Source organism: Neomonachus schauinslandi, chromosome 13 (assembly GCF_002201575.2).
Source record: "Neomonachus schauinslandi chromosome 13, ASM220157v2, whole genome shotgun sequence".
Taxonomy (NCBI): Eukaryota; Metazoa; Chordata; class Mammalia; order Carnivora; family Phocidae; genus Neomonachus; species Neomonachus schauinslandi.
Window position 1 is genome coordinate 56,061,302 of NC_058415.1, and position 26,674 is coordinate 56,087,975.

Below are 26,674 nucleotides of genomic sequence, written 5' to 3' on the forward strand. Positions count from 1 at the left end.
CAGAGTGGCCTATTGGATGCCTGTCTTCTGGGCACTGTGTGAAAAAATGGGGTGATAGCAGTTGACCCGGTTACGAGTTCTAGCATACAGGGCCACTCTTGACTTTATTCAACACAAATTACAGCTAGAACCACAGAAGGCTTTTGCTTCTCATATTTCATCAAAAAAAGTTCATTCTTTTGCTTGCGGACGTGTACATAAACTGCTTTTTAAAAAAAATAACAGTGGAGGGGGCCACAAAACAAATAGGAACAGCCTTGAAGGAAACACTGACCTCAGAAGGGTACAATGAACAGAAATGCCTTTGAGGAACGCCTTAGAAGTTTATGGTTGCCTTCATCACCTGCCTCCCTGTGGTTCCTCTCTCTGTACCCCCAAGCCATACTTGTGACCTGGTTTCAAGCAGAGATTCAGTCATCACTAGGTTCTAACCTTCTAAAGATTTACTTAAGGACAAGGAAGTCCACGCATCAATACGAGCTCCATCCCAGGAATGGGCCTCTGAGATCTCATGGCCTGTGGCTGGGCAGGGTCACTGGGAGATGAGGTCAGGGTCTGTAAACCAATCACCCAGCCACCTGTTCCAGAATTCGGTTACAACGAGGGATACTTGGACTATCCTGTGTGCCAAACATCTGTTCTGAGCCACTCCCAACATTCCTGACTAGCTGTAACTTCCTGGTGATTCTGGGTTACATCGACAGGCTACGGAATCACAAGGGCAAAAAGGCCTCATGAATCTGAAGACAGGGGTGGCCTATAAACCCAGAATTACTCCAACATTAATGAGAGGTCTCGCCAGCCCGAGGAAAGCACCCCAAGGTCGAAAGAGCTGGGAAGATGGGCAGGGGAGGCCCCCTCCAGACAGGGTGGGCTGCTGGACGGCACAGCTGCACGGAGACGGAAAGAGAAAACAGACAGGAGCTCCACTGCGGACTGCAGACAACACTTGTTCACTGAGAACAGGGGGAGCGTCCCCAGCAGCCCTGGAGAAATCAGGTCACTTCAGTCCCAGAGAGGGCAGAGCTGGGGGAGCTGTTCTTCAGGGCAGCCCCGCCTATCGCTGCCTCACCTCACTCGGCCAGGGCCAAGTTCGTGGACTGTAGCCGCTCTGTCTCCTGGCAGATGTTCTGCTCCACCATGTCACACTCAGCTAGGAATGCCTAAAACAGGAATGCAGGGCAGTGAGGGACCATCTGGGGCCAGCCACTCCCTGCCCATGCAAGGCTCTTTGCTCAGCCATTACGGGGAACCCGCGGGTGACCAACTCAAAACGGGTTGTGGAGGGATGGAGCCAACCTGGGCTCCCAGGTAAGGGGAGGGAGGCAGAGGGCAGAGTAGGACCAGGCTTTCTGACAAGCCCCCAGAAGGGTGGTGAGAACAGGAAGCCTCGCCACTGTACTGCACAAGTTCAGGGAACAGTGTTCACATGAACAGTGCCTCCTGGAATTGTGTAACATGGCCATCATAACTGTTCTCTAGCCACCTTCCTCCTCAATGAGCTTACATTCAAATGTAATTACAGGGATATGAAAGGAGCTCTTCTCTTATGTTCTGGGCTCAGGAAATAACAACCAAAAGAAAGTCCACATCACACATCACACCTCTACCCTATCCTACTCTGCACACATAAACACACACACCAACACATTAAACTTTGTAATGCTTCACCACACAACTCACCTGAACCCTTTTCACCAAACCCTTCCTTTTCAGTCTACTGTCCTTGAAATTTTCTGGCAGAATCTGTGGAAGAATAAGTTGACACATAAATAATCTCAATAAAAGTGACATAACAACATGACAAAATACCCATAGTACACCAAAGTGAATGAGACGTGCATGTTCAGGAATGTATCCTTGATCTGTATCCTACATGGCCCTTCCCATGGCTCTCACCCCTATTAAAGCTCCCTTTGTTCTCATGGGAGAACATGTCTGCGCCATGGAAACTGATCTGTAACATGGACTTTGTCCTTTCTCTATTTCCTATGTACAGATACTATGTCCTGGCCATGCCATGAGCTCACTGTGCTTCTTTACAACTACCCTCACTCCCCCCGAATCCCAGGCAGAGTGGGTGGCTCAGATGGTTAAGCGTCTGCCTTCAGCTCAGGTCATGATCCCAGGGTCCTGGGATCGAGCACCGTGTCAGGCTCCCTGCTCAGCGGAAAGCCTGCTTCTCCCTCTCCCACTCCCCCTGCTTGTGTTCCTTCTCTCACTGTCAAATGAATAAATAAAATCTTAAAAAAAAAAAAAAAATGAGGCATCAGGGCACCTGGGTGGTTCAGTCATTAAGCATCTGCCTTTGGCTCAGGTTGGGGATCCCAGAGTCCTGGGATGGAGTCTTGCATGGGGCTCCCTGCTCAGCAGGGAGTCTGCTTCTCCCTCTGCCCCCCACCCCCGCTCGTGTTCCCTCTCTCTCAAAAATAAATAAATAAAATCTTTAAAAAAAAAAAATGAGGCAGCCGGCTAGAAATATCATTACTGTCATTCTGTAAAAGGGAACGTGGGAGTCAATGATTCTCAACAGTCTCACAAGAGCTGGGTCTGACTGACTTCTGTACAGGTAATGAGCCCAGTAATAATCAGATAATCAGTCACATGAGTATCATGAAGCCCTGTGTTTCTCTAACCATAAAATCATGGTCCATTTGGGTCCCACCTTTGTGAGGATTACATGCTTTTAGCATACATAAATAAAAATGACAAAAGCCCTATGTTGGTGCAATGTGAGTGCCTAAAAATCCAGAACTATCTTGGTCTTTCTGTGTATCCACCAAGGACTGAGCACTGTCTGGCACATAGCAGGCCCTCAGTATGCTCAGACAATAAGAGTGCATTACTGAGTGAACATGACTGAAACGTAGTCAAAGGAAACTAGTTCTTCTCAGCTCAATATTTACTTACCAGTGTGTCAATCTCTTCCAAGATCTTCATAAATTGCTCAGTTGTGGCTTTTACTCTCCTATCAAGTTTGCAGAGAGCTTCAGCTTGCAAATTCTTGGCCAGAAAACCCTGTGCAGGAATAATGCATTATTGCAAGAGTTCCTTGAGGCTGACAGAAAACTCCAGGCTGAGGCACTAATGAAGCAGCCACACCCTAAGCCCACATTCCCCCAACAGGTTGGGCCAGACCTCAGACCCACAGCTTCATCTCTTGGAGAAAAGAGAGCCCCCCCAGGCACTGTAATAGGCTGTAGGCCACTCTAGCTCACATGGCCCACGGGGGCTGCTAACGCTTCCTGGGGCCTGGCTCTGGCAAAGCCTCCAGGCACCAGAGTATAGCCACACACAAGAACGCAGGGTGTAGAGTCCAATAGGCCCAAGCATGAATTCTGACTGCCATTTACTGGCTTGTGATCTTAAGCAAGTTACTTAACTTACCTGAACCTTAATGTCCTCATTTTTAAAATGGAGATTATGATACCCACACCCCAGAGGGTTACTAGGAGGATAAAGAGGAACATAAGTAGACTCTTAATATAATTCCTGACACAGGCATGCGCTAACAAATGGCAGCATTTACATTGTTTTTATTAAATTGTCTTGTTGTTTATTCACATTGCTTGGCCTAGAGACCAGTTAGCTGGTGACAATGGGTGGACAGCTGGGATCTCTGAGGATGTTTATCGAAGACGTAGATTTGACCACATGTAGTAAAAGCTTTAAACATTAGCCAGCAACTCCAAGTCAAAGAATTTATTCTACCCCCAAAAAATGATCAGAAATGGTCAAAAAAGATGGGGCGCCTGGGTGGCTCAGTCGGTTAAGCGACTGCCTTCGGCTCAGGTCATGGTCCTGGAGTCCCGGGATCGAGTCCCGCGTTGGGCTCCCTGCTCGGCGGGGAGTCTGCTTCTCCCTCTGACTCTCTTCCCTCCTGTGCTCTCTGTCTCCCATTCTCTCTCTCAAATAAATAAATAAAATCTTAAAAAATAAAAATAAAAAATATGGGCGCCTGGGTGGCTCAGTCGGTTGAGCGACTGCCTTCGGCTCAGGTCATGATCCTGGAGTCCCTGGATCGAGTCCCGCATCGGGCTCCCTGCTCGGCAGGGAGTCTGCTTCTCCCTCTGACCCTCCTCCCTCTCATGCTCTATCTCATTCTCTCTCTCAAATAAATAAATAAAATCTTTAAAAAAAAAAAGAAATGGTCAAAAAAGATTTATGTCCAAGGATGTCCAGAGAAGCATTAATACATAACGGTAAAATAACATTAGATAATGAACAACAGAAAATTGGTTAGATAAACCATGATACATTCATATATGTTACAACACCATGTAAGTTTTGAAAATTATGATCTTTTTTTAAAGATTTTATTTATTTGGGGCGCCTGGGTGGCTCAGTCGTTAGGCGTCTGCTTTCCACTCAGGTCGTGATCCCAGGGTCCTGGGATGGAGCCCAGCATCGGGCTCCCTGTTCCACGGGAGGCCTGCTTCTCTCTCTCCCACTCCCCCTGTTTCTGTTCCCTCTCTCGCTGTGTCTCTCTCTGTCAAATAAATAAATAAAATCTTAAAAAAAAAAGATTTTTATTTGAGTGAGAGAGTGAGTGTGAGCAGGGGAAGGGGCAGAGGTAGAAGCAGACTCCCCACTGAACAGGGAGCCCGATGCAGACGTTTAACCGACTGAGCCACACAAGTGCCCCAAGTATGATCATTTTTAATGACACAGGAAAATGTTCAGTTTTATTATCCTATAAAAGAACAATTTACAAAGTGTACACAACACTGTATCACCTTTTTTAAGATGCAAAAACATATTCTAGTCTTTAGTATTAGTTATCTTTTGAGTCAGGACCTTATAGGTATTAGTGCCCATATGTTTGCCTAAAAGTTATACAATTGGCATGTATTACTTCTGTAACTAAAACAGAAACCTACATCTATTAACATTATAAACTGAGGGGGAAAAAAATATGTGGTTTGAGGCTAGTTCACAATCCTCAGCATTTTTTTGTTTTTGTTTTTTTAAAGATTTCATCTATCCATTTGCAGAGAGAGAGAGAGCACAAGCAGGAGAAAGGGCAGGCAGGGAAAGAGAGAAGAAGGCTCCCCACTGAGCAAGGAGCCGACATGGGGCTCGATCCCAGGACCCCAGGATCATGACCCGAGCTGAAGGCAGCCACTCAATGGACTGAGCCACGCAGGTGCCCTCTTACTTAGTTTTAGTACTCCTTCTCTAATACAAGGAATTGCCTAGGATGACCCCCTGCTAAGATCAAGCTCAACTTGGACCTTTTATGCATCAACAAAATGTTCTTTGTCTTGCTAAACACATTATAACAGCTGGGCCTGAGAGAAGCTACCTGTTCTATTTCAGACAATACATGACCCTGGCATGGCAGGTGCTCTCCTAGGAGCACAAACGGATGCTGGCTGGGGTTTGAAAATGGCAATGATGGGCGCCTGGGTGGCTCAGTTGGTTAAGCGACTGCCTTCGGCTCAGGTCATGATCCTGGAGTCCCGGGATCGAGTCCCGCATCGGGCTCTCTGCTCGGCAGGGAGTCTGCTTCTCCCTCTGACCCTCCCCCTCTCATGCTCTCTCTCTCTCTCTCATTCTCTCTCTCAAATAAATAAATAAAATCTTTAAAAAAAAAAGAAAAGAAAAGAAAATGGCAATGACAATAACACTTATAAAGCACTTAATATGCGTCAGACTCAAACTACATCATTTGTTTTTAGTTTGTTTTTTTTAAGTAAACTCTATGCCCAATGTGGGGCTTGAACTCACAACTCCGAGATCAAGAGTCACGTGCTCTACCGACTGAGCCACCCAGGTGCCCCTCAAACTGCATCATTTAATCCTCACACCAACCCTAAGAGGAAGTACCATCGTTTTTCCCTTTTTGCAGATGTGGAACTTGAGACAAGGCAAACTTGCCCACAGTAATAGAAAGGGTAAAGCCAAGACGTGACCAGGGAATCGGACTAGAGAGCCTGCCCTCACAACCACACATTTGTATCTCCCCAATGAGAGTGACCTGTTGGATTCCAGTAAGCTCTTTATTCAACTCTTCCAGATGGTCAGCTATCTTCTCCACAGATCTCTCCAAATCTTTCAATTTCTTTAGTTCAACCTCTTCCTCTGGACTGTTCTAAAATGTTTAAGAATAAAATGAAGTCAATAATCACCAAGAACAGTAGCTTCTGATTGGAAAGAAAAAAAAAATCTGACCACAACTGGGCTAAACCACTCACCTAGAAAAAACAGCCTTAACTCTGCTGCTTCTTGGAAAGCAAGCTGGAGGGTTACACATGAAGGTTTTCTACCTACAACTCTAGACTAGAGAGAAGATACTAAGAAAACATTCTGCAAGGACCCAGACAGCTTGGGAGCCAATCTAAGTGCCAGAGTCAACCTGAGCCTGGGGCTGACTCCAGACTGAAGCCTCCAGGAGGAACAGATGACAGTGAACACCTACGAGGAGTCCAGAATGGTGAGACAGGTGGAATTCTACCATTCTTTTAAATGAATTCCTAAGTGTCACCCACAACTGAGCTCTCCCATTTATTAAGATGATGACAATGATGAATACTTTTGTTGAGCATTCTCTCCACTACACTAAAACTACTTTATCTGGACTATTGTTTTAAGCCTTACTACAACCCAGTGAGGAAGGTAGTGTTCTAGATGATGAAACTGAGGTTTAATGTAAAGTAACCTAAGGTCACACAGCCTAAACGAGGTGGAACGGAGACTTGGCTTCACACATCCCAGGGCAGCTCAAATTAGGGGTTCTATAATTTCTTCAAACTCAACCCTTAGGTTCTGCCCATTGCCCAGAACTATTCTCCCTGAACCTTAAGAAAGAAATTTAGAATATTTCCCCTTCTATCGTCTAAACAATAGGTAGTCAGGGCCAGCAGTTTCCTGCTTTTATACTACCCAAAATTGTTCACATTCTTCTTTGTGGCCAAATCCTGAGTGCCAGACTCCTGGCTGTTCTGCGGCTGGACTAGATCTTCTTTGCCTCCACATTGCTAATCTTTGCCCTCTCTTCACTCTGAATAAGCCACCTCACTCAAAATAAGGAAACTTCCTATAACCAACAATTTCACTGTGTCACAATGCAGGGCTGGCCATAACCCTCTCTCATCACCCCAGGGGCTACTGTCCTCACCAACTGGCTCTTTTCCTCCCTCGGTTCTTTTTTTTTTTTAAGATTTTATTTATTTATTTGACAAAGAGAGAGCGAGAGAGGAAACACAAGCAGGGGGAGTGGAAGAGGGAGAAGCAGACTTCCTGCCGAGCAGGGAGCCCGACGTGGGGCTCGATCCCAGGACCCTGGGATCATGACCCAAGCCAAAGGCAGACACTTAACCAACTGAGCCTCCGAGGCCCCCTTCCTCCCTTGGTTCTTTAGGCTGAACCTTTCTTTTGACCAAAGAAGGCTTTCCCTTGTGGAAGATTTTAGTGGAAAGGGTGTTTAAAGCGAGAGAGACTCATGAAATTTGCAGAGGACTTATTTTAAAAATTTACAGACTTATTTTAACAAAAGTTTCTCTTGCAAATCCCCTCCAAGTGAATAAGGTCTGACTCAGGTACCATTTTAACCAGATTGAGATCCACCACCAAGACAAGAGCTACATTATTGAAGTAGCATAACTGTTCATAATTCCCAGAGCAAAAGTCATAACCCACCGGAGCCGGAGGGCATGAGAATAACAAACCTGGCAAGCCCATCAAATAAATGGAACTACATCTGTCTGGAGAGAGCTATTTCACTAATGTAGAATCTGGGTTCCCAATTTGGCCTTCTAAATGGAAATATGTATAGAAGACCTTAGTCATTTGATTCTGGGGTATTCCGGTAGAAAAAGCAATTTACCTTTTTCCCAATTAACATGACTCGGCAACCATTTTGTATTCCGAGTGCTGACAATGGCTTCTCCATTTCCTTCAGAGATTTTCCTGAAAAGAGAAGTTATGCCAAGTGGTAACAACTGTACAACATTGAAAACAGATTTCAGCAAGGTTACAGGAAATAGACAAGTGTGTTCACTAATGAGAAGAGGATAAATTGGCATAACCTTTTCCAAAGGTGTCTTGATCCAGTAATTTCATCTTGGATTTTATCCCAAACAAACAACTGGACATATGCCTGCACAGTAAGTGTTATAAAATAATCTTCAATGCAACCTTAATCATAATAGTGAGAAACTAGAAAGGGACAAACATTTAGGAACAGGGGTCTAATTAACTATACATCAGTACAATAGAAGATTTTGTAGGCATTAAAGCTAATTTTTTCAGGAAATTTCAATGCCCCAATAAATGCTGATGGCTCAGTTTTATAAGAAAAATGTTATAAAAACTGTATAGTCAATATAATCTCAGTTTCGTCAACTAAACACACACACACACAGACACACAAATAAAAACCCACACTTCTGGGGCGCCTGGGTGGCTCAGTCGGTTAAATGGCTGCCTTCGGCTCAGGTCATGATCCCAGGGTCCTGGGATCGAGCCCCACATCGGGCTCCTTCCTCAGCGGGGAGCCTGCTTCTCCCTCTCCCTCTGCTTGGCACTCCACCTGCTTCTGCTCTCTCTCTCTCTCTATCTCTATCAAATAAATAAATAAAATCTTTAAAAAAAAAAAAAAACCCACACTTCAGGATGCCTGTACAAATGGATAGAAATATGCTGAAATGTAATGAGGGATTTTATCCAGGAGAACATTTTCTTCTTTGTGCTTTCCTCTATTTTGAAACATGGACTTCTACTGCCTTTTATAATTCCGTAATAAAATAGTTGTTGTTTTTTTTTTTTTAAAGGTTTTATTTACTTATTTGACAGAGAGAGACACAGCAAGAGAGGGAACACAAGCAGGGGGAGTGGGAGAGGGAGAAGCAGGCTTCCCTCGGAGCAGGGAGCCCAATGCGGGGCTCGATCCCAGGACCCTGGGATCACGACCTAAGCTGAAGGCAGACGCTTAATGACTGAGCCACCCAGGCGCCCCCATAATAAAAGTTTTAAAAAGAAAACACAAGGAGTTGCTCTATGACATATAAATAAAAAATGCTTCCCATCACTAAATTCTTTTTTTTTTTTTTTAAGATTTTATTTATTTGAGAGATAGAGAGCATGAGCAGAAAGAGGAGCAGAGGGAGAGGGAGAAGCAGGCTCCCCACTGAGCAGGGAGCCCAGACACAGGGCTCAATCCCAGGACCCTTGGGCCATGATGTGAGCCGAAGGCAGACGCTTAACTGATTGAGCCACCCAGGCGCCCCTCCTTCACTAAATCCTTTGACTGGCACCAAATGGGATAAATTTGGCCCCATCAGATACCATGATAATGAGTTCCCATGGGAATGGGAAGAAAGAGTGGGTCCTAGCAGAAATCAGCATCATCCACTGGGCTTGCCACAACCAGGCCCCTGGTAAGTTTGTTCAACATCTCTGTGTCAGCACTATGCTGAGCATTAGACACAGCAGTATCTTCCCTCAAAGGGTTAATTATTCTAACAGAGAAATCAGATGTTCAGCAACTATGAAAACAATTATTTAATAGTAATTTCAATACAAGTTATGCAGAAGTGGTAGGGAGTTTGATCTGTACATATGATGGGAAGAGGATCTAAACTAACTTCGCCACAGAAGACTACCCATGTGCTTTCACCACAAATGGTAAGACTGCTGCCATCCTCATGGGACTTGAACTCTAATACCTGTCCAAGTGTTTGAAAGTGTCCTGTAGGGGCGCCTGGGTGGCTCAGTTGTTAAGCATCTGCCTTCGGCTCAGGTCATGATCTCAGGGTCCTGGGATCGAGCCCCACATCGGGCTCCCTGCTCGGCGGGAAGCCTGCTTCTCCCTCTCCCACTCCCCCTGTTTGTGTTCCCTCTCTTGCTGTGCCTCTCTCTGTCAAATAAATAAATGAAATCTTTAAAAAAAAAAGTGTCCTGTACGTAGTGGGTCCTCAATAAAATGTGCTAAAGGAATGGATGAATAAATAAGCAAATAAGAATTATCCCAGTTTAAAAACTAAGAGTTATCATTAGGTAAGGTTAAGTAGTTTTAAACAGGCTCTTTAGCCGTAAGGACTCAAAGCTGGAAGAGAAATGCCTACCCTTAAATATAAGTTTCTGAAAAGGCAGTGGGACTCCTGTGGCCTCTTCAACAACCTGGGCCAGGTCTTGGACAACTGGCTCACTACAGCCCTGCTGTGGGGTAACATGAAGATCGTGCTTCTCATTGCCTGGGGAGAGAGAAGAGTGTTCAGTGAAGAAAATTCTTTTACATAAACTAATACAGACTGACACTTTATTATATTTATTTACCCAGCCTTCAAGGCCCAGTTCATCTGTCACCTCCTCCAAACAGCCTGTCCCGCCCATCTTCCCAGCTTCGTCTGGTGACCCGTCCGGAGGATTTTTGTTTCCTCTCTAATAATAACTAACAATTTAGTGATATCAGCTAGCGTTTTAAGCACTTAACATGCGTAAAGGTCTGCTGAGGCTCAGAACAACCCCATGAAATAGGTACCACCTATATTAATCCCCGTTTCACAGATAAACAAACTACGTTCAGTCCAGTTACGACCTGCCTATGGAGACTCAACTGAGGAGTCAGAACTTGGCTTCAGATCTGATTCCTAAGGCCATGCTTTTCATCAGAAGCCATCTGCTTCCTGTGGCCTAACTGCCCTGTACTCTGTAATGTTCTTGTCTCCTTTGCTGTCATGAGTAAGGGATTATTTTTTCCTCTAAGTCTGTCCCACTGGGCACGCCTGGGCACATACATGGTTGGTGCTCAGTAAATAGACAACGAGTGAGTAAACTCACACAGCAAAAAACTTCTTTTTGAACCAAAAATGTCAATTCTTTAACAGGTATGTGGACAGTAAGGAGATAGCCCATGCCCAGTGCTTATGCCAAGCCTTGAGCCTGCACAAGAGCCACATGGAGTTAGTGGGACAGGTGCTACCAACTCTACTTCACAGGGATGAAACCAGAAGCCTAGAAAGGAGACATCCCAAGGTTACTCAAAACTGAAGGATCTAGAATACTGGTCTTGAGATTCTGAGGCCCTGGGGTCTCCCCTAGTCCTGAAGAGACTTTATAGGCTCAGCTCTTGAGAGGACTGACTGTTTAGATTGATGTCAACTCCGGGCGCCCGGAGGGCTCAGTTGGTTAAGCAACTGCCTTCGGCTCAGGTCATGATCCTGGAGTCCCGGGATCGAGTTCCACATCGGGCTCCCTGCTAAGCGGGGAGTCTGCTTCTCCCTTTGACCCTCCTCCCTCTCATGCTCTCTGTCTCTCATTGTCTCTCTCGCAAATAAATAAAATCTAAAAAAAAAAAAAAAAGAAAAGTTCCTTTAGATTGATGTCAACTCCAACAGTAGACAGACCCAAAGGGTGCCCAGAGCGTATGCTTGGAGCCACGGCCCACTCAAACAACGGGCATGAGTTTAGGCTCGGCACACACATAGGTGTCCAGACACACAGCAGTCATACGCCACACGGCCAAATACAATCCTGATACAAAGACCCCCAATAACTGCGCAGGCACACACTAACACATACAACCAGGACGACGACATGAAGCATGGACATCGAGGATAAAACAAATGGCCTGAGTCAAAATACACTGGCCACTGGAAAGGCGTCCTGATACAAGACCCGAACAAAAGCCGGTCCCAAACACAAACAAGACCCCACACTTCCGGACGGCCAGGACCAACACAGTTAACACCTGCTTTTGGAGGACTCGTGCCCAAACCCACAGACCCCCGCTGGACTTTGGTAGCCCCGCACCGCGCCCACCCGGCACGGAGCCCACCCGGTCGTCCGAGCTCACTGTGGGTGACGGTCACGATGAGCCCGGCTGCCGCCATTTCCTCGCTCTGGACCACCTCTTCGCTCCGGGCCACCTCCTCGCTCAGGGCCACCTCTTCGCTCTGGGCCACCTCTTCACTTCGGGCCACCTCTTCGCTCCGAGCCACCTCTTCGTTCCGGGCCACCTCTTCGCTCCGGGCCGAGCGAGGCTGCACTTTCTTCACCCGCGGCCTGCGAGCGCCGCCGCCGGCGCCCCTGGTGGATCTGGCATGCCCGCTGGCCGCACTCCTGACTGATGATCGCTGAGAGGGAGGCGGACCGCGCTCGGCCTGGGGCACCGACTGGCGCGGCTCCCGGCCAGGCCGAGGGCCGCGCCGCCGGGGACCCAGCCGCCCCCGGTCGCCTCGCGGTCTCCCCGCGCCACCGCGCTCCGCCAGACCCGCGCTTGTTGACCACCCAGCGGTGGGCGCTGAGCTCAGCGCTTTGCAACCAGGGCCGGCTACTTCCCCGCCCTTCCCCGCCCCGCCCGGCCTACCGGCCCCGCCCCTCAGAGCAGGCCTGGCTCTGGCCCCGCTGTATTCCGCCGAAGCAGCCCCGGCCCCACCCACTCAACCGAGGCCCCGCCCCACTAACTGGAACCCCGCCCCACGCCCTTCACCGAGGCCACGCCCCTGCTGACTGTCGGCCATCTCCACCCTCCCGGAGCTCTCCTTCCCCGGAAGGTCGCGCTGAAAATCCGGAAAAAGGATCGGGTAACTCCAATAGGCACATTGCGCTTGCGCGGGAGGGGGCCGGAAGTTAAGGAGGAGGCGGAGGTGCCTCTGCTTCCGTTTCCAGTCTTGCTCCAGTGTTTGGGTTTTCTTCGTGGCCGCCCAAGATGAACCGATTCTTCGGGAAAGCGAAACCCAAGGCTCCGCCGCCCAGCCTGACTGACTGCATTGGCACGGTGGGCACTTGACCACGCATAACTAGACTCAGGGACTCTGACACTCCCGACCCCGCCCACCCTCGGCTCCAGGCTCCTACTCCTCCATTCCATTCTCGGTTCCGGACACCTCGGCCCTCTCCACCTCACCTTCGTTCCTGTTATCCAGGTCATTCCTGACGCCACACACCAGGGACCCCCTAACCCTGCTTGCACGCAACCCCTTCTGAGGCTTGCTGCCGTGTTTACTCGCTCTTTCTGTCTCCTGCCCCAACCAGCCATAGGCCCACATCCTTCCCATTCGTCCAGCCCGACCCTTTTCCCCTCTTATTTTTCATCCCTCTCCCACATCAGGATCCTCAACTTGATATCCTAGGTCAACATATACGTACCCCAATCCTGGATCTCAGTAACAGGAAATTCAGAACTCGCCCCTCACATTAAGCCACCACCCTCTATCTAAACGAATAGCATTAGATTTACAGCCCTAGCCCATTTCACACACCTGGTTGAGCCCCCAGCCTGACTAGTCTCTGATTGTAGGAGAATGTGGATTCAGCCCGGTGATTTCCAAATTCTTTCTGCTCAAGCACACTTGAAAGGGGCCCTAGAATATGAGAATCTGAGGGGTGGAGTATAGTTTATAAAAGCCTCCCAGTGTTTCTGACTAGTAATCTCCCCCTGGTTGGGAACCACTTTCCCACCCTTCTTTCCTCTCCTGCCCCTTCTCATGTAAGTGTATTGTCCTAACTATGTCTGTTTTCTCAAGGTGGACAGCAGGGCAGAATCCATTGACAAGAAGATTTCTCGACTGGATGCTGAGCTCGTGAAGTATAAGGATCAGATCAAGAAGATGAGAGAGGGTCCTGCCAAGGTAAGGTAGGCGGCAGCTGCAGAACGTGCTGCGACAGCCTAATTTGAGCACCTATGGAAGTAGGGCCCAGTAGTAGTCTGGTAAGGAGAAAACATGTGAGGGTGTATCCTTCAGGGAGGAGGGTTTGCAGCTTGATATGAGAGGAAGGCTGGGGTTTAGTCTGGTGGAGAAAAGATGCTGATGACTGGTCCAGAAGCATGTACAGGGGAATTAATACATTCTGCTGAGAAGGTGGCAGTCTCAGAACAGCATCTGGAGACCAGCATTCTATTAATAACACCATCACTATCTACTAGCTGTGACTGTCATAAAGTCACTTAATACCTTATTTTCCTCTTCTATTAGGTAGAAACAGAGATTACCATATTTAAGTGCATGAACTGTGGATATAGAACTACCTTCTTTTTTCCCCATCTCTGTAACTTATTAACTATTTGAACTAAGTTACTTAGCGTCACTGAACCTCAGTTTCCCTATCTGTAAAATGGGGATGACACCTAATTTATAGGATGAGGATTAAATGAGGTAATTCATGTGACCTACCTAGCACTGTGTCTGGTACATAGAAACATTCATAAATAATAAATGTTAGATATTATCATCATCTGTGAGTAATATCTGCTTTTCCTTCTTCATTGGAGGAGACAAATACAATGATTTATAGAACAGTATAGAAAGGGAAGTGACAAGAGGCTTTTCTCAGCCATCTTAGTTGGATGGCATGGAATGAAGAATGACCAGAGGCAGGAAAGCTCATCTAGACTTGAGATGAAAGCCTAAACCATGGTGGCAGTCAGGAAAATGACAGGAAAATCAGTTTGCAAGTGAGTTCTGAAAATCAGTAACAAGATGACTGCATGAAGAGACAAGAGGAAATGTAAGGTTGATATAAAGGTTCTTAACCAAGTGAGAGATTGGAGGGACCATTGTGAATAATATTGGTGAGAGCAGGTTGAGGATTTTGGGCCTGTTGAGTTTGAGTGGATAGCAAGAAGTCCAAGTTGGGAATCTCCCTAAGGCAACTGGATGTACAAATAGGCACTATTATGGGTGGCCATGGAGAGACAATGCACTAAAGAGAATGCAGTTCAGTACCCTGAGATGTGGGATTCAAAGACAGAGACAAGATGAGGCTTAAAGACTATGCTTGGGAGGTGAAGAAGAGTCCAAGAGCCACTCTGTCTATGACTTTGAAGAAGAAAGTAGATATGTAAGTCTGAGATATGGGAGATTTCTTTTACTATATGTGTGTTTTCTACTTCTTTTAAATAAAATCTGTTTTTCTCCCCAGAATATGGTCAAACAGAAAGCCTTGAGGGTTTTAAAGCAAAAGCGGATGTAAGTTATAAGTGTAACCTCCTTTCCTCCAGCAGGTTTAACTGAAAGGGAAATGGTCTTATATTCTTCAGTTTTTCATAGTATTTTATAAGCATTCTTGATTTCGTTGCAAATTTCATTTACATATCCGGTGAGCTGGGTTTTTCTCCCCCTGCATGTTGAGCACTATCTGTTACAGCACTGTCCATCTGAACAGAACTTTTTGCTATGATAAAGATGTTCTGTATCTGTGCTGTTCAATACAGTAGCTCTTAGCCACGTGTGGCTCTTGAGCACTTGAAAAGTGTTTAATTTTTAACAAGTAGCCATATGTGGGGGCGCCTGGGTGGCTCAGTTGGTTAAGCGACTGCCTTCGGCTCAGGTCATGATCCTGGAGTCCCTGGATCGAGTCCCGCATCGGGCTCCCTGCTCGGCAGGGGGTCTGCTTCTCCCTCTGACCCTCTTCCCTCTCAGGCTCTCTGTCTCTCATTCTCTCTCTCTCAAATAAATAAATAAAATCTTTAAAAAAAAAAAAAAAACAAGTAGCCATATGTGGCTAGTGGCTTCTGTATTGGACTGCCCAGATCTATAGGTTCTCCCATTATTTATTAGAGTATGCCTTTTTGTTTGTAAAATTGAGAATCCTGAATACCTGTTCCCACCCAACCAGAATAGATTTAAGGGTCCTTAATTTATTTTAGGTGACTATGTCTCAGTGTTTGAGCAGAAGCCAAATAGCATCGTTGGTGCTTACCCCTGTGGGCTGTCCAGCTGATGAGACCTTCTGCAGGGTTGTAGGGGTCAGATATAAGCAGCCTATAAGGAACCAGAAATGTTGTTGATATCTCTATTTTTATTTTTAAAATGTCTTTTTATCAACACAAACAATGAATCATGGAACAGTACATCAAAAACTAATGATGTAATGTATGGTGATTAACAACAATAAAAATTTAAAAAATAAAATAAAATGTCTTTTTATCAGATACCACCTTCCTCCTTTTAAATTAGACAAAATTGGGGGAAAAAAATGATAGTTGTGAGAGCATGGTAAAACTGTTCCTTCTTAGTAGGTAGCACTGCAGTTTTTAAGTAACTTTTTTTAACAAAAGGAATGTATATTCATCATAGACGCTAGGAAAATACATAAACATGAACAGAAGAAAAGAACAGGATACCAGAAATAACCATTTTTAGAATGCTGATTTCTTAGTTTCTTTTCTCTGCTTGTGCATGCATGGAATCTGTGCATATAGCTTTTTAGAAGAAAAATTGTATTGTGTAAATATAGGTTGTCCCTTTCCACTTCACATTATATCATGAGCATTTCTCTCCTTTTATACATTTTTTTTCCCTTTTATACATTCTTTGGAAACTTTAATGGGGTGGTGATAATTCTACCACCATTTGCCTACACCATGAATTGACCAATTTTCTTCTGGTTGGATAGTTAGACGGTTTCCAAATATTGTATAAAGACCATAGGGACATAAGTCTTTGAGGTAGTATTATACTTTGATATAAAACTTTATTTTAAAAAAAGCATTTTGGAGGGCACCTGGGTGGCTCAGTCGTTGGGCATCTGCCTTCGGCTCAGGTCATGATCCCAGAGTCCTGGGATCAAGCCCCGCATTGGGCTCCCTGCTCAGCGGGGAGCCTGCTTCTCCCTCTTCCACTCCCCCTGCTTGTGTTCCCTCTCTCGCTGTCTCTCTCGCTGTCAAATAAATAAATAAAATCTTTAAAAAAATTTTTTGAGCACCAGGTATTACATCAGGCCCGGTGAATTACTTAATTATGGATATAAGATTAATAAAAAATAATACCTATCCTCAAGAAGTTCAGTCTACTGAAAACCAGTTTAGTTATATGTATGAAGAGCCTTAAAAATCGTCCTACCCTTTGCCCCAAGAATTCTACTTTTGGGGATTTATCATAGGAAATCATTTGAAACATCATAAAGACATATTAAGAGTATGTAGTAACATAGAAAACAGCAAAGGCTATAATATTAAGTGGAAAATAGTCTCGTAACTAAGATACAAAGACAAAAGACTGGAGGGGTACATCAGATGATATTTGTATTAGAGGGATTACATTGCTTTTGCCAGTTTTTCTGTGTATTTAATTTTTTAAAGAAAATTCCTATTTAATGTTGGAGATACTTTCTCCCTGAGGATTTCTGTCTGGCTCACATTTACCATTCTTAATTGATTCTAAAAAGGTATGAGCAGCAGCGGGACAATCTTGCCCAACAGTCATTTAACATGGAACAAGCCAATTACACCATCCAGTCATTGAAGGACACCAAGACCACGGTATTTCCATAGCACCTTTTCCCATGATTTTATTTTATTTTTTTACTCTTTTGTTCTTTTCCAATAGTATTTAAAAGACAATTTCACCAACATGGCTTCTTAAGACATTGTGTTCTCTCTTATCTTTTTTTAGGTTGATGCTATGAAACTGGGAGTAAAGGAAATGAAGAAAGCATACAAGCAAGTGAAAATCGACCAGATTGAGGTGAGATGTGTACTGGTTTCTGCAAGAATGTACACTAGTTTTGGAAAGAATCCAAATGAATGTGTATGTGATGGAAAGAACACAGAAGACTGATTCAATCTTGAGCTTGCCATTTACTAATAGAGTAGCTTTGGGAAAGGATACCAAATGACTCTGATTCCTTGTTAACACAAGGATCCTAATGCCATATATGGTTATGGTGAGGATGAAATAAATGAGCTGGTGTGTCTGTGCACACAATACCTGGCACATAATAGACACTCAGTAAATAAGCCGCCAGTTTCCTGTTACTTCTAACTCACTAAATGATTTTGAGTCTGTTTCCTGAATTGTAAAGTAGTGATGTTGCGACCCATCTCCCAGGATTGTCACGAGTGTTAAATGAGGATGTATATGTCAGGTGTTTGACACAGTTCCTGGAGTAGAGCTGGTTCCCTTTTCTAGTAATTCTCTTTATATATTTAATAATAATGTCATTAGATTCTTAGAATTAACATGTCTTTTGAGATCGTGCTTTAGCTGGGAGGTGAACCCTAAGCACTTGGCTCCTCTCACCTCTGTCAGGTGAACAGCCCAGATGGCAAGCAGAGATAGCAGAGGGAGTGAGCGGTGACTGGTCAGAGGAAAGAGGCTTTTCTGCCAGTATGGTGGTATTCCTGACTTTATCACGCCACTCCACCCTCCCCCCAACCCCCAGTAGAATGTCTCTTTCTATGAGGGCAGGGACTTGATTTTGTTCACTGTTAGGCCTTGAACAGTGCCTGGCCATAGTTGGTGTTCAGAAAGTTTTTGATGGATGATGAACAAATGAACAAGAAACTATTAAAGGAGCTAAAGCAGTCCTGCCCGATTCAAGCCATATTTGTTGGTTATTTACTATCTTCCTGGCATTTTACTGCCTCTGAAGAGTATTCTCCAGGAGTGTGGATCTTTAGTACAAGTGAGGACATTCCTCCCATCGGACTTTTCTCGAGCACCCCTCCTTGGACTGCCCGTGGCTGTCTCTCTAATCCTGCACCAGTCTCTGCTCACAGGGAGTTAAGCTCAGTACCATCTTCCAGGACATTGACTGAGAAAATGTTCCAAGTAAATTTGTCTTATTTGTACAATACTATTTAGTAATATAATGAAACTGAATTTTGTTTTCTGTTTATAGGGTTCCTTATGTTTTAATTAGAGCTATTTAATGTCAAAACAGAAATTGTGGTCTTTCTGGGGGTTTTGTACGTCTCTCCATCTTTTATCTGCAGTTGTCTGTCTGATTCCCTATCTAATTATCCTTTTCCTGTCTCCTCGTAGATATGCCCATATGGCAGGTGGAGAGCTTCTTTCTTTCCCTTTTGGCCTGTGTGTCTGTCTGTGTCTGTTGTCAGTTGGGCTATCTATTTTGAATCATTTGTTTTCCTAAAATACTTCATAAAACATTTTCATTGTTTTATAACTCATTTTTTTGTATTTTGCCTATGTTCTCTGTTTCTAGCCTTCCTATTTTTTCAGTTTCTGCACATCAGGTCTAGTGCTTGTGTTTGTTTATATTACTTTTGTGTTGTTTATCCAATATTGAACCCGTTAATTCTTAGTGTGATGATTGTGTGTGTGTGTGTGTGTCTTTCATAGAGTCTATTTCAAGGAATCCTATCCATAAATGATTTGGGGAGACTTGTCTTGATATATGATTCACGGCAGAAACTTGACTTGATTAGCTTACTCTGTGTTTTCACTCTCTTTTAGTTTTTGTTTCAGCCAGTGCTTCTCTGTACAGCGGAATGTCACATACGTACAGTGTGGTATTTGGGCACTGAAAATACAGAAAAGCTTAATGTTTTCTTTTTTTTAAAGTGTTTTTCATTTTACTCTCTGTGTTGTCTTCTTCACCTTTAAATGGAAAAACAAACCTCCACTTTGGGGGCCCGGAGGAGTTCTCAAATGTTTTGCATTGTTCTAAATATTCTGAAGGATAAATGGTGCCAATTTGGACTTTCTGCATTATCAACAATAGTCTGTTCCCTTTCTGTGGAAATTTAAGTCTATGACGAGCACATTGTTACTCTGCATATCCTTTTTTTTTTGTAAGATTTTTTTTATTTATTTGAGAGAGAGAGCATGAGCGAGAGAGCATGAGAGAGCATAAGCAGAGGGGGAACTGGAGAGGGAGAGGGAGAAGCAGACTCCCCGCTGAGCAGGGAGCCCGATGCGGGGCTCGATCCCAGGACTTCAGGATCATGACCTGAGCTGAAAGCAGATGCTTAACCGACTGAGCCACCCAGCGGCCCCTCTCTGCATATCCTTAACACAGTGGAAGATATGTAGTAATAAGTGCTTAGTGTTTTACATGTATTATTGCAATAAAGCCTTACAAAACCCTCTGAGGTATGGCCATTAATAATCTCATTTTGCAGATGAGAAAATTATGGCTTAGGGACTTTCTCATTAAGTAAGGCAAAATTCGAGCTTTTATATGTCTGATTCCAGAGTCTGTGCTCCTAACCATTATACTAGCTGCCCTATATTATGCTGTAGCACTTCTCAGATTGGTTTTACATTATTTCTGGCCTTGTAGTCTTCCAGTTAATCATGGGTAGATCATTCACAGATGACTTACGCTCTCAGTCAATTATTTTCACCAGCCTGGTTTCAGATATCAAGCCTGTCCTGATTACATTTCTGTTTCTCCATCCAGGGTGGGCCTAGTAGAACTTTTTGTATCACCCAGTTGTTTGCACTACTGTTTTTTTTCCCTACACAGTGTAGTCAGTCTTTAGCTGACTTAAGAAGACTAATTTGCGTGCTCACTTCGGCAGCACATATACTAAAATTGAAACAATACAAAGATTAGCATGGCCCCTGCACAAGGATGACACGTAAATTCGTGAAGCGTTCCATATTTTTCTCCCACATCAGGCTCCCTGCTCAGCAGGGAGTCTGCTTCTCCCTCTGACCCTCCCCCCTCTCATGCTGTCTCTCATTCTCGCTCTCAAATAAATAAATTAAATCTTTTAATAAATAAATAAATAATAAAACTTAAAAAAAAAAAAGACTAATTTGCTTGTCTCTATTACCTGCTTTTCTCCATAAACTAGGAAAATGTTGATAGTGTAGATGTTGCTGGATTTAATGTTTTAGGTAAACTTTCTGTAATGACAGAGAGCTGATGGGCATCTGTTCTTGCAATAGGACTTTGGATTTCCATGAGGCACCTTACATTCAATGCAAGGTCACCAATTTAATTCTTTTTTTTTAAGTTCATTTCTATTTTTGTAGTAATCTCTATACCTAGGGTGGTCTTCAAACCCACGACCCCAAGATCAAGAGTCGCATGCTCTTTGAGCCAGCCAGGCGCCCCAATTTAATTCTTCTTTATTTTTGAGTTTATATTTTATTACCAAAAAGGAGGATTATGTGGGTCATTGGCATTCACAGTTACTTTTAGGGGAATCTTCAGTTTTGTGATTTTTAGATAGTTCATTAAGCTCTCTTATACTTTTTTTTTGCTTTATTATTTTTTATTATTATGTTATGTTAATCACCATACATTATATCATTAGTTTTTGATATAGTGTTCCATGATTCATTGTTTGCGTATAACACCCAGTGCTCCATGCAGTACGTGCCCTCTTTAATACCCATCACCAGGCTAACCCATCCCCCCACCCCCTCCCCTCTAAGGCTCTCTTATACTTTTAATTGGAAGGGGCATTCAGGAGTTAATTCAGACCCATCCTTTAGAGGAGCACCTGCTCAGTTGTTGACTAAAAACAATCACTAGGCAAGGACTGAGGTAAGGGAAGGAAACTAACAATTGTTGAGAACTGGTATGTGCTTGGCATTTTATGTACATTATCTTTTTTTAAATTGCTTGTTTCTAAGATTCAGAGGAGAGAATAGGGTGGGGGGTGGTTAGAGGAAAATAGTAAGAAATGAATGAAAGCTGTCATATGTATTTCTGTAAGGACTTACAAGACCAGCTAGAAGATATGATGGAAGATGCCAGTGAAATCCAAGAAGCGCTGAGCCGTAGTTATGGTACCCCAGAATTAGATGAAGATGACCTGGAAGCAGGTATGTTGTGGGAAAAGCAATTAGGAAAGAAAAAGTTTTAGAGTCTGAAATGGGTGATTTCCTGGTACCTTTTCCCAAATGCTAGAGAAATTCCTGCGAGGGTTCTGTGAGAGTTAGTTTATGGTACAGTCTCTGGGCAAAGAGCTTGTGAGGCAGGCATGTCAGATTTGCATCCTCCACCAACAACTCTGGGAAGGACAAGCTACAGAGGAAAGTTGGGGCAAAGGTCTCTGCTGACCTGGTACTTGGTATCTAATTATTGCCTTTCCCTGCCATTTTTCTTTGGATTTTGTTCTCCCTATTATTGGAGTCCTCTCCCTCAGAACAGCAAAGCAGATCAAGAAATAGTCACTGGCAAGTACTTAGTGTGCATCTACCATATGCCAGGTACTGTGTTAGATGCTGGGGGTTTAACGTTGAAGAAAGCGGATACAGTCCCTGCATTCATGAAGCTTCTCTAGCCAGGTGTAAGAAACTGCTTGTTTCAAATAATTAATAGCAAGAACTGTTGGGAAGGAGAAGTATGGGGTACTGTGGAGCGCATAGCTGGGGAATGTAACCTACTTGGGAGTGGAGACAGGCATGGGTCCTGAAGGATGAGTAGGGGTTAGCAGGAAAAAAACGGGAGGGGTTGTTAAGTGGTCTCAGGGAGAGGAATCTTTACCCGAAGAAAACGAAAACACTAATTTGAAAAAATACATACACCCCTATGTCTATTGCAGCATTGTTTTTAATAGCCAAGATATGGAAGCAGCCCAAGTGTCCATCCATAAATGAATTGGTAAAGAAGATGTGGTATATATATACACAGTAGAATATTACTTGGCCATAAAAAGAATGAAATCTTGCCATTTGCAACAACATGGTTGGATCTAGAGGATATAATCCTAAGTGAAATAAGTCCCACAGAGAAAGACAAATACCATGATGATTTCACTTATATGTGGAATTTAAGAAACAAAGAAAAAGATGAAAAAACAGTCTTAACTATAGAGAACAAAGTGCTGGAGGGGTGGGGAGGGGATGGAAGAAATAGGTGAAGGGGTTTAAGAGTGCACTTATCCATGATGAGCACTAGGTAATGTATAGAATTGTTGAATCACTATATTGTATACTTAAAACATTAATTTCTTTATTTCCTATCCTGAGTTTCCCCTGATGAATCTCTGCCTGCTATTGTCATTTCTCTTGGTCATTTCCAACTCACTTTACCGTAGACTTGTTTTTAAAGCCTGATTTCATGTGATGATCATCAGTATATAACAATCTCTTGCTTTCTTTCACTGCCTTCTTTCAAGTTCATCAATAAATGAGAGAAAATTTTGTATATTTGTTATTGTCCAAATTTTCTAATTTGAATTGGCCAAGCGATAGCTCTAGACTCTTCTCATGAAGACTAGGACCTTGTAAACCTGTGGGGAATGGTTGTTTTGTTTGTTTTAGTTTGGTTTTTGTTTTTCATAGATTTTACCACATCAGTTCCCTTGAAAGTTTCTTATAATGGTCATCTTTTATTTTGAAAATAGAAATTAATAATCCTTTTCTCTTTGTTTTAAAATTTTTGTCTTATAACAAATAATTTATCTAACTTTCTTAACATTAGCTGCCAATTTTCTTGTGTAAATTTTAGTGAAATGTTGACTTTTTCAATATCAGAGTTGGATGCACTGGGTGATGAGCTTCTGGCCGACGAAGACAGCTCTTACTTGGATGAAGCAGCATCTGCACCTGCAATTCCAGAAGGTGTTCCCACTGACACAAAGAATAAGGTGAAAGCTTTTTCTCTTTCTGTTAGCTAAGCAAAATGTAAAGGTTTTATGCTTAATCACCAGTTTGGGAATCTACAAGATAGTCCTTAAGTTAGAACAAGGAAAGATTGTCTCAGTCATTATTTTGGGACCCCTTGCTAATATTAAACTGTGGACAGGCTGTGTACATTGTGTCACGGAGGCCCAGGAGTATTTTTCTACATTAACAATTTGTATAATTTAATTATGAACTTGTACTAGGTTCCATTTATAGGTTTTAGATAGCATTTCCTGGAAAAGTATCACTAACACATGCATGAACCATGCTGGGCAACAGCATGAAAGAAAGTTCTGTCCTCCATACACACTGCTTAATTGTAGGGTGGATTTTTTTTTAATAAAGATTAATAATTTAAGTATAAGACTTAATATAGAAAGATTCTCACTTAACAAGGTAAAGAATCAGGATACCTGGGTTTAAGTCTCAGCCCCGCCACTAACTGACTGTGAGAGTTGGCAAATCACTTAACTGTTTTGAACTTTTCTGTTCCTTGTATCTTTAACATGCAGATAATTATAATTATCTCACATAATTGTTGTATAGACCAAGTTAGATCTTGTATGGCGAACTGAAAGCCCTATCCAAAGCCACGTGGTTGTCATTATTATAAACAGATAAAATTTTGTTACTTATGAAATCCTGTTCACTCTATCTTAGTTCCTCGTGTAAATGTCATTTTTTTTCTATTGCCATTTATCCTGTGTTTGCATTATCTCCCAACATGCACATTGAGTGTGCAGAACCCTTGAGTGAGAGCCAGTCTTCTCAGCTCTGCCTTTATTCACTGTATGACTTGGAGCAAATAAAGAAAAAAAAAAAGATTTATTTATTTGAGAGAGAGAGAGCAGGGTAGGGGTGCAGAAAGAGAGAATCCCAAAGCTGACTCCCCCTCAGCGCAGAGCTGGACAACCCTGAGATCATGACCTGAGCTGTAACCAAGAGTCAGATGCTCAGCATCCAACTGAGCCACCCAGGCACCCCAACTTGGAGCAAATTAGAAATCCTTGTTTTCTGTCTGAACTTCATCAGTTTTTCCCACCTATGAAATGTAGGGAGCGAAAGGTAGGGAGTAGGTAGTTTCTCAGGTCCTTCTAGCTAATTTCTATGAATGTGCATCTTCCCCTACTGTACCCCTCCTTTCCTCCTTGAGTCTAGGGTAATCTTACCTTTCTCTACTGCCCATTCTACCCCACCTCACCACCCCTGCCTCTGACCATTTCAAGGTTCCAGGCACATAGGTTGGTTTTTTTGAGCATACCTGAAATAATTTTTTTTTTTAAAGATTTTATTTATTGGGTGCCTGGGTGGCTCAGTTGGTTAAGCGACTGCCTTCGGCTCAGGTCATGATCCTGGAGTCCCGGGAACGAGTCCTGCATCGGGCTCCCTGCTCAGTGGGGAGTCTGCTTCTCCCTCATCCTCCCCCATCTCATGCTCTCTCTCTCTGTCTCATTCTCTCTCTCAAATAAATAAATAAAATCTTAAAAAAAAAAAAAGATTTTATTTATTTATTTGACAGAGAGACAGCGAGAGAGGGAACACAAGTAAGGGGAGTGGGAGAGGGAGAAGCAGGCCTCCCGTGGAGCAGGGAACCTGATGCGGGGCTTGATCCCAGGACCCTGGGATCATGACCTGAGCCGAAGGCAGATGCGCTCAACGATTGAGCCACCCAGGCACCCCTACCTGAAATAATTTTTATTAATGCTACCTACCACAACTCACCTTGTCAATACTCTGTAGCATCTATGTTTCCATCTTCTATTTGTCACAGATTCCTGAGTTAAATGTGCTGTTGAGGTATAGTTTCTTAATTGATAGTGGTATCACTGCCTATAAGTTTGTAGTAAAGTACAATGTGGAAGTAACTGCCTGTCCTAGGGCACTGCTCCTTTAAGGACTGGGAAGCTGCAGAAGGTAGTGGTTCACTTTAGGAATCAGAGTGAAAATGGGAATCTGGAGGCAGGGACTAACTCCTCAGCCTTTCCTCCCAGACGTTCCCAGCTCCTACTTCCCCTTCCTAGGTTAACTCTTTTTTTTTTTTTTTTTTAAAGTTTTTTTTTTTTTGAGGGCGCCTGGGTGGCTCAGTTGGTTGAGCAACTGCCTTCGGTTCAGGTCATGATCCTGGAGTCCCTGGATCGAGTCCCGCATCGGGCTCCCTGCTCGGCAGGGAGTCTGCTTCTCCCTCTGACCCTCCCCCCTCTCATGTGCTCTCTCTCATTCTCTCTCTCAAATAAATAAATAAAATCTTTAAAAAAAAAAAAAGATTTTATTTATTTGAGAGAGAGCACAAGCAGGGGGAGTGGCAGGCAGAGGGAGAAGCAGGCTCCCCGCTGAGCAGGGAGCCCGATGCAAGACCTGATCCCGGGACCCTGGGATCATGACCTGAGCCAAAGGCAGCTGCTCAACCAATTGAGCCACCCAGGCACCGCCCCCCGCCCAGGTTTACTCTTAAGTGTCTGTTTCTCTCACTCTTCATTTACCCTGCAAACAACCACCCATTTTGAGCTTTTCCAGTCTTTTCTTGGTTTATCACGTCCCCCTTTACCTTTCATGAAAATGCCTTCTCATCTTCTCGGGGATTTTGATGTTCATTGGTTAAACACTCAGAAATGAGTTTTGACTACTAAATATTTGTAGTCATTTGTTTTATCAGTTGAAAAACAGTGGCACTGAACATTGCTTTCTTTTCACAGGATGGAGTCCTGGTGGATGAATTTGGATTGCCACAGATCCCTGCTTCATAGACTTGTGTCATTCAAGTACATCATGTAAAATAAACACATATTGTGGGACTAGGAAATATTTATCTTTCCAAATTTACCATAACAGATTTAGGTTTCTTTCCTTTCTTCAAAGGAAAGTTTAATTATATTGCTCTTTCATTTTTTTCTGTAAAGAGATTCATTGTTTGGGGGATGCTTTCTTCATACTAAATTTTTATTTCCTTTCTCTTATGAAAGACTAACTTACTTACAAGTATCAGTGACTATGTATGACTTGTTTTCATTTATTAATAATAATTTGAAATAAAACCAAGGAAATGGAATCTTGAAATTCTAAGATCGTATAACTCCACAATCTGAAATTGACCTGACAAATTGATAAGACAAAGATGAGATTATTGGGACTGTTCATTCTATGATTCAAAACTATTTTCTATTGTGGTATTATAGGTTGGTTAAAGTGATAGCCTTTTTTGATGGGTTTTGTTGTGTCTTGTGAGTAAATCATTACTATGTCTGATACTGGAATGAATTATCACTACTGTATCATGAGTGGATATTTTGACTCTGTGGTTCCCTCAGTATTACAGCCTGACTTGTAATCAATAATGACTATTTCTTGATATTTAATGTATAGGACATTTATTTATACTCAATAAATATTTTTCAAAAGGA

The 26,674-nt window shown here is 43.5% G+C and overlaps 2 protein-coding genes and 1 non-coding gene across 3 annotated transcripts; 2 read left to right on the plus strand and 1 right to left on the minus strand.

Moving 5' to 3' along the window:
• Positions 1-428: 428 nt before the first annotated feature.
• Positions 429-12,546, minus strand: BAG1 (BAG cochaperone 1). Its single transcript, XM_021691646.1, has 8 exons — positions 12,455-12,546; positions 11,798-12,306; positions 10,068-10,196; positions 7,829-7,911; positions 5,981-6,094; positions 2,911-3,018; positions 1,684-1,746; positions 429-1,163 (listed from the first exon to the last, which is right to left on the minus strand). The coding sequence occupies exons 1-8, from the start codon at positions 12,544-12,546 to the stop codon at positions 1,074-1,076; spliced, it is 1,188 nt and encodes a 395-aa protein (XP_021547321.1). The 3' UTR covers positions 429-1,073.
• Positions 12,474-26,674, plus strand: CHMP5 (charged multivesicular body protein 5). Its single transcript, XM_021691681.1, has 8 exons — positions 12,474-12,721; positions 13,470-13,574; positions 14,866-14,912; positions 17,113-17,206; positions 17,340-17,411; positions 21,362-21,470; positions 23,127-23,239; positions 25,970-26,674. Exons 1-8 carry the CDS (start codon positions 12,653-12,655, stop codon positions 26,018-26,020), a joined length of 660 nt encoding a protein of 219 aa, XP_021547356.1. The 5' UTR covers positions 12,474-12,652; the 3' UTR covers positions 26,021-26,674.
• Positions 20,197-20,300, plus strand: LOC123326519. Its single transcript, XR_006541142.1, has one exon. It is a non-coding gene; the product is annotated as a U6 spliceosomal RNA (small nuclear RNA).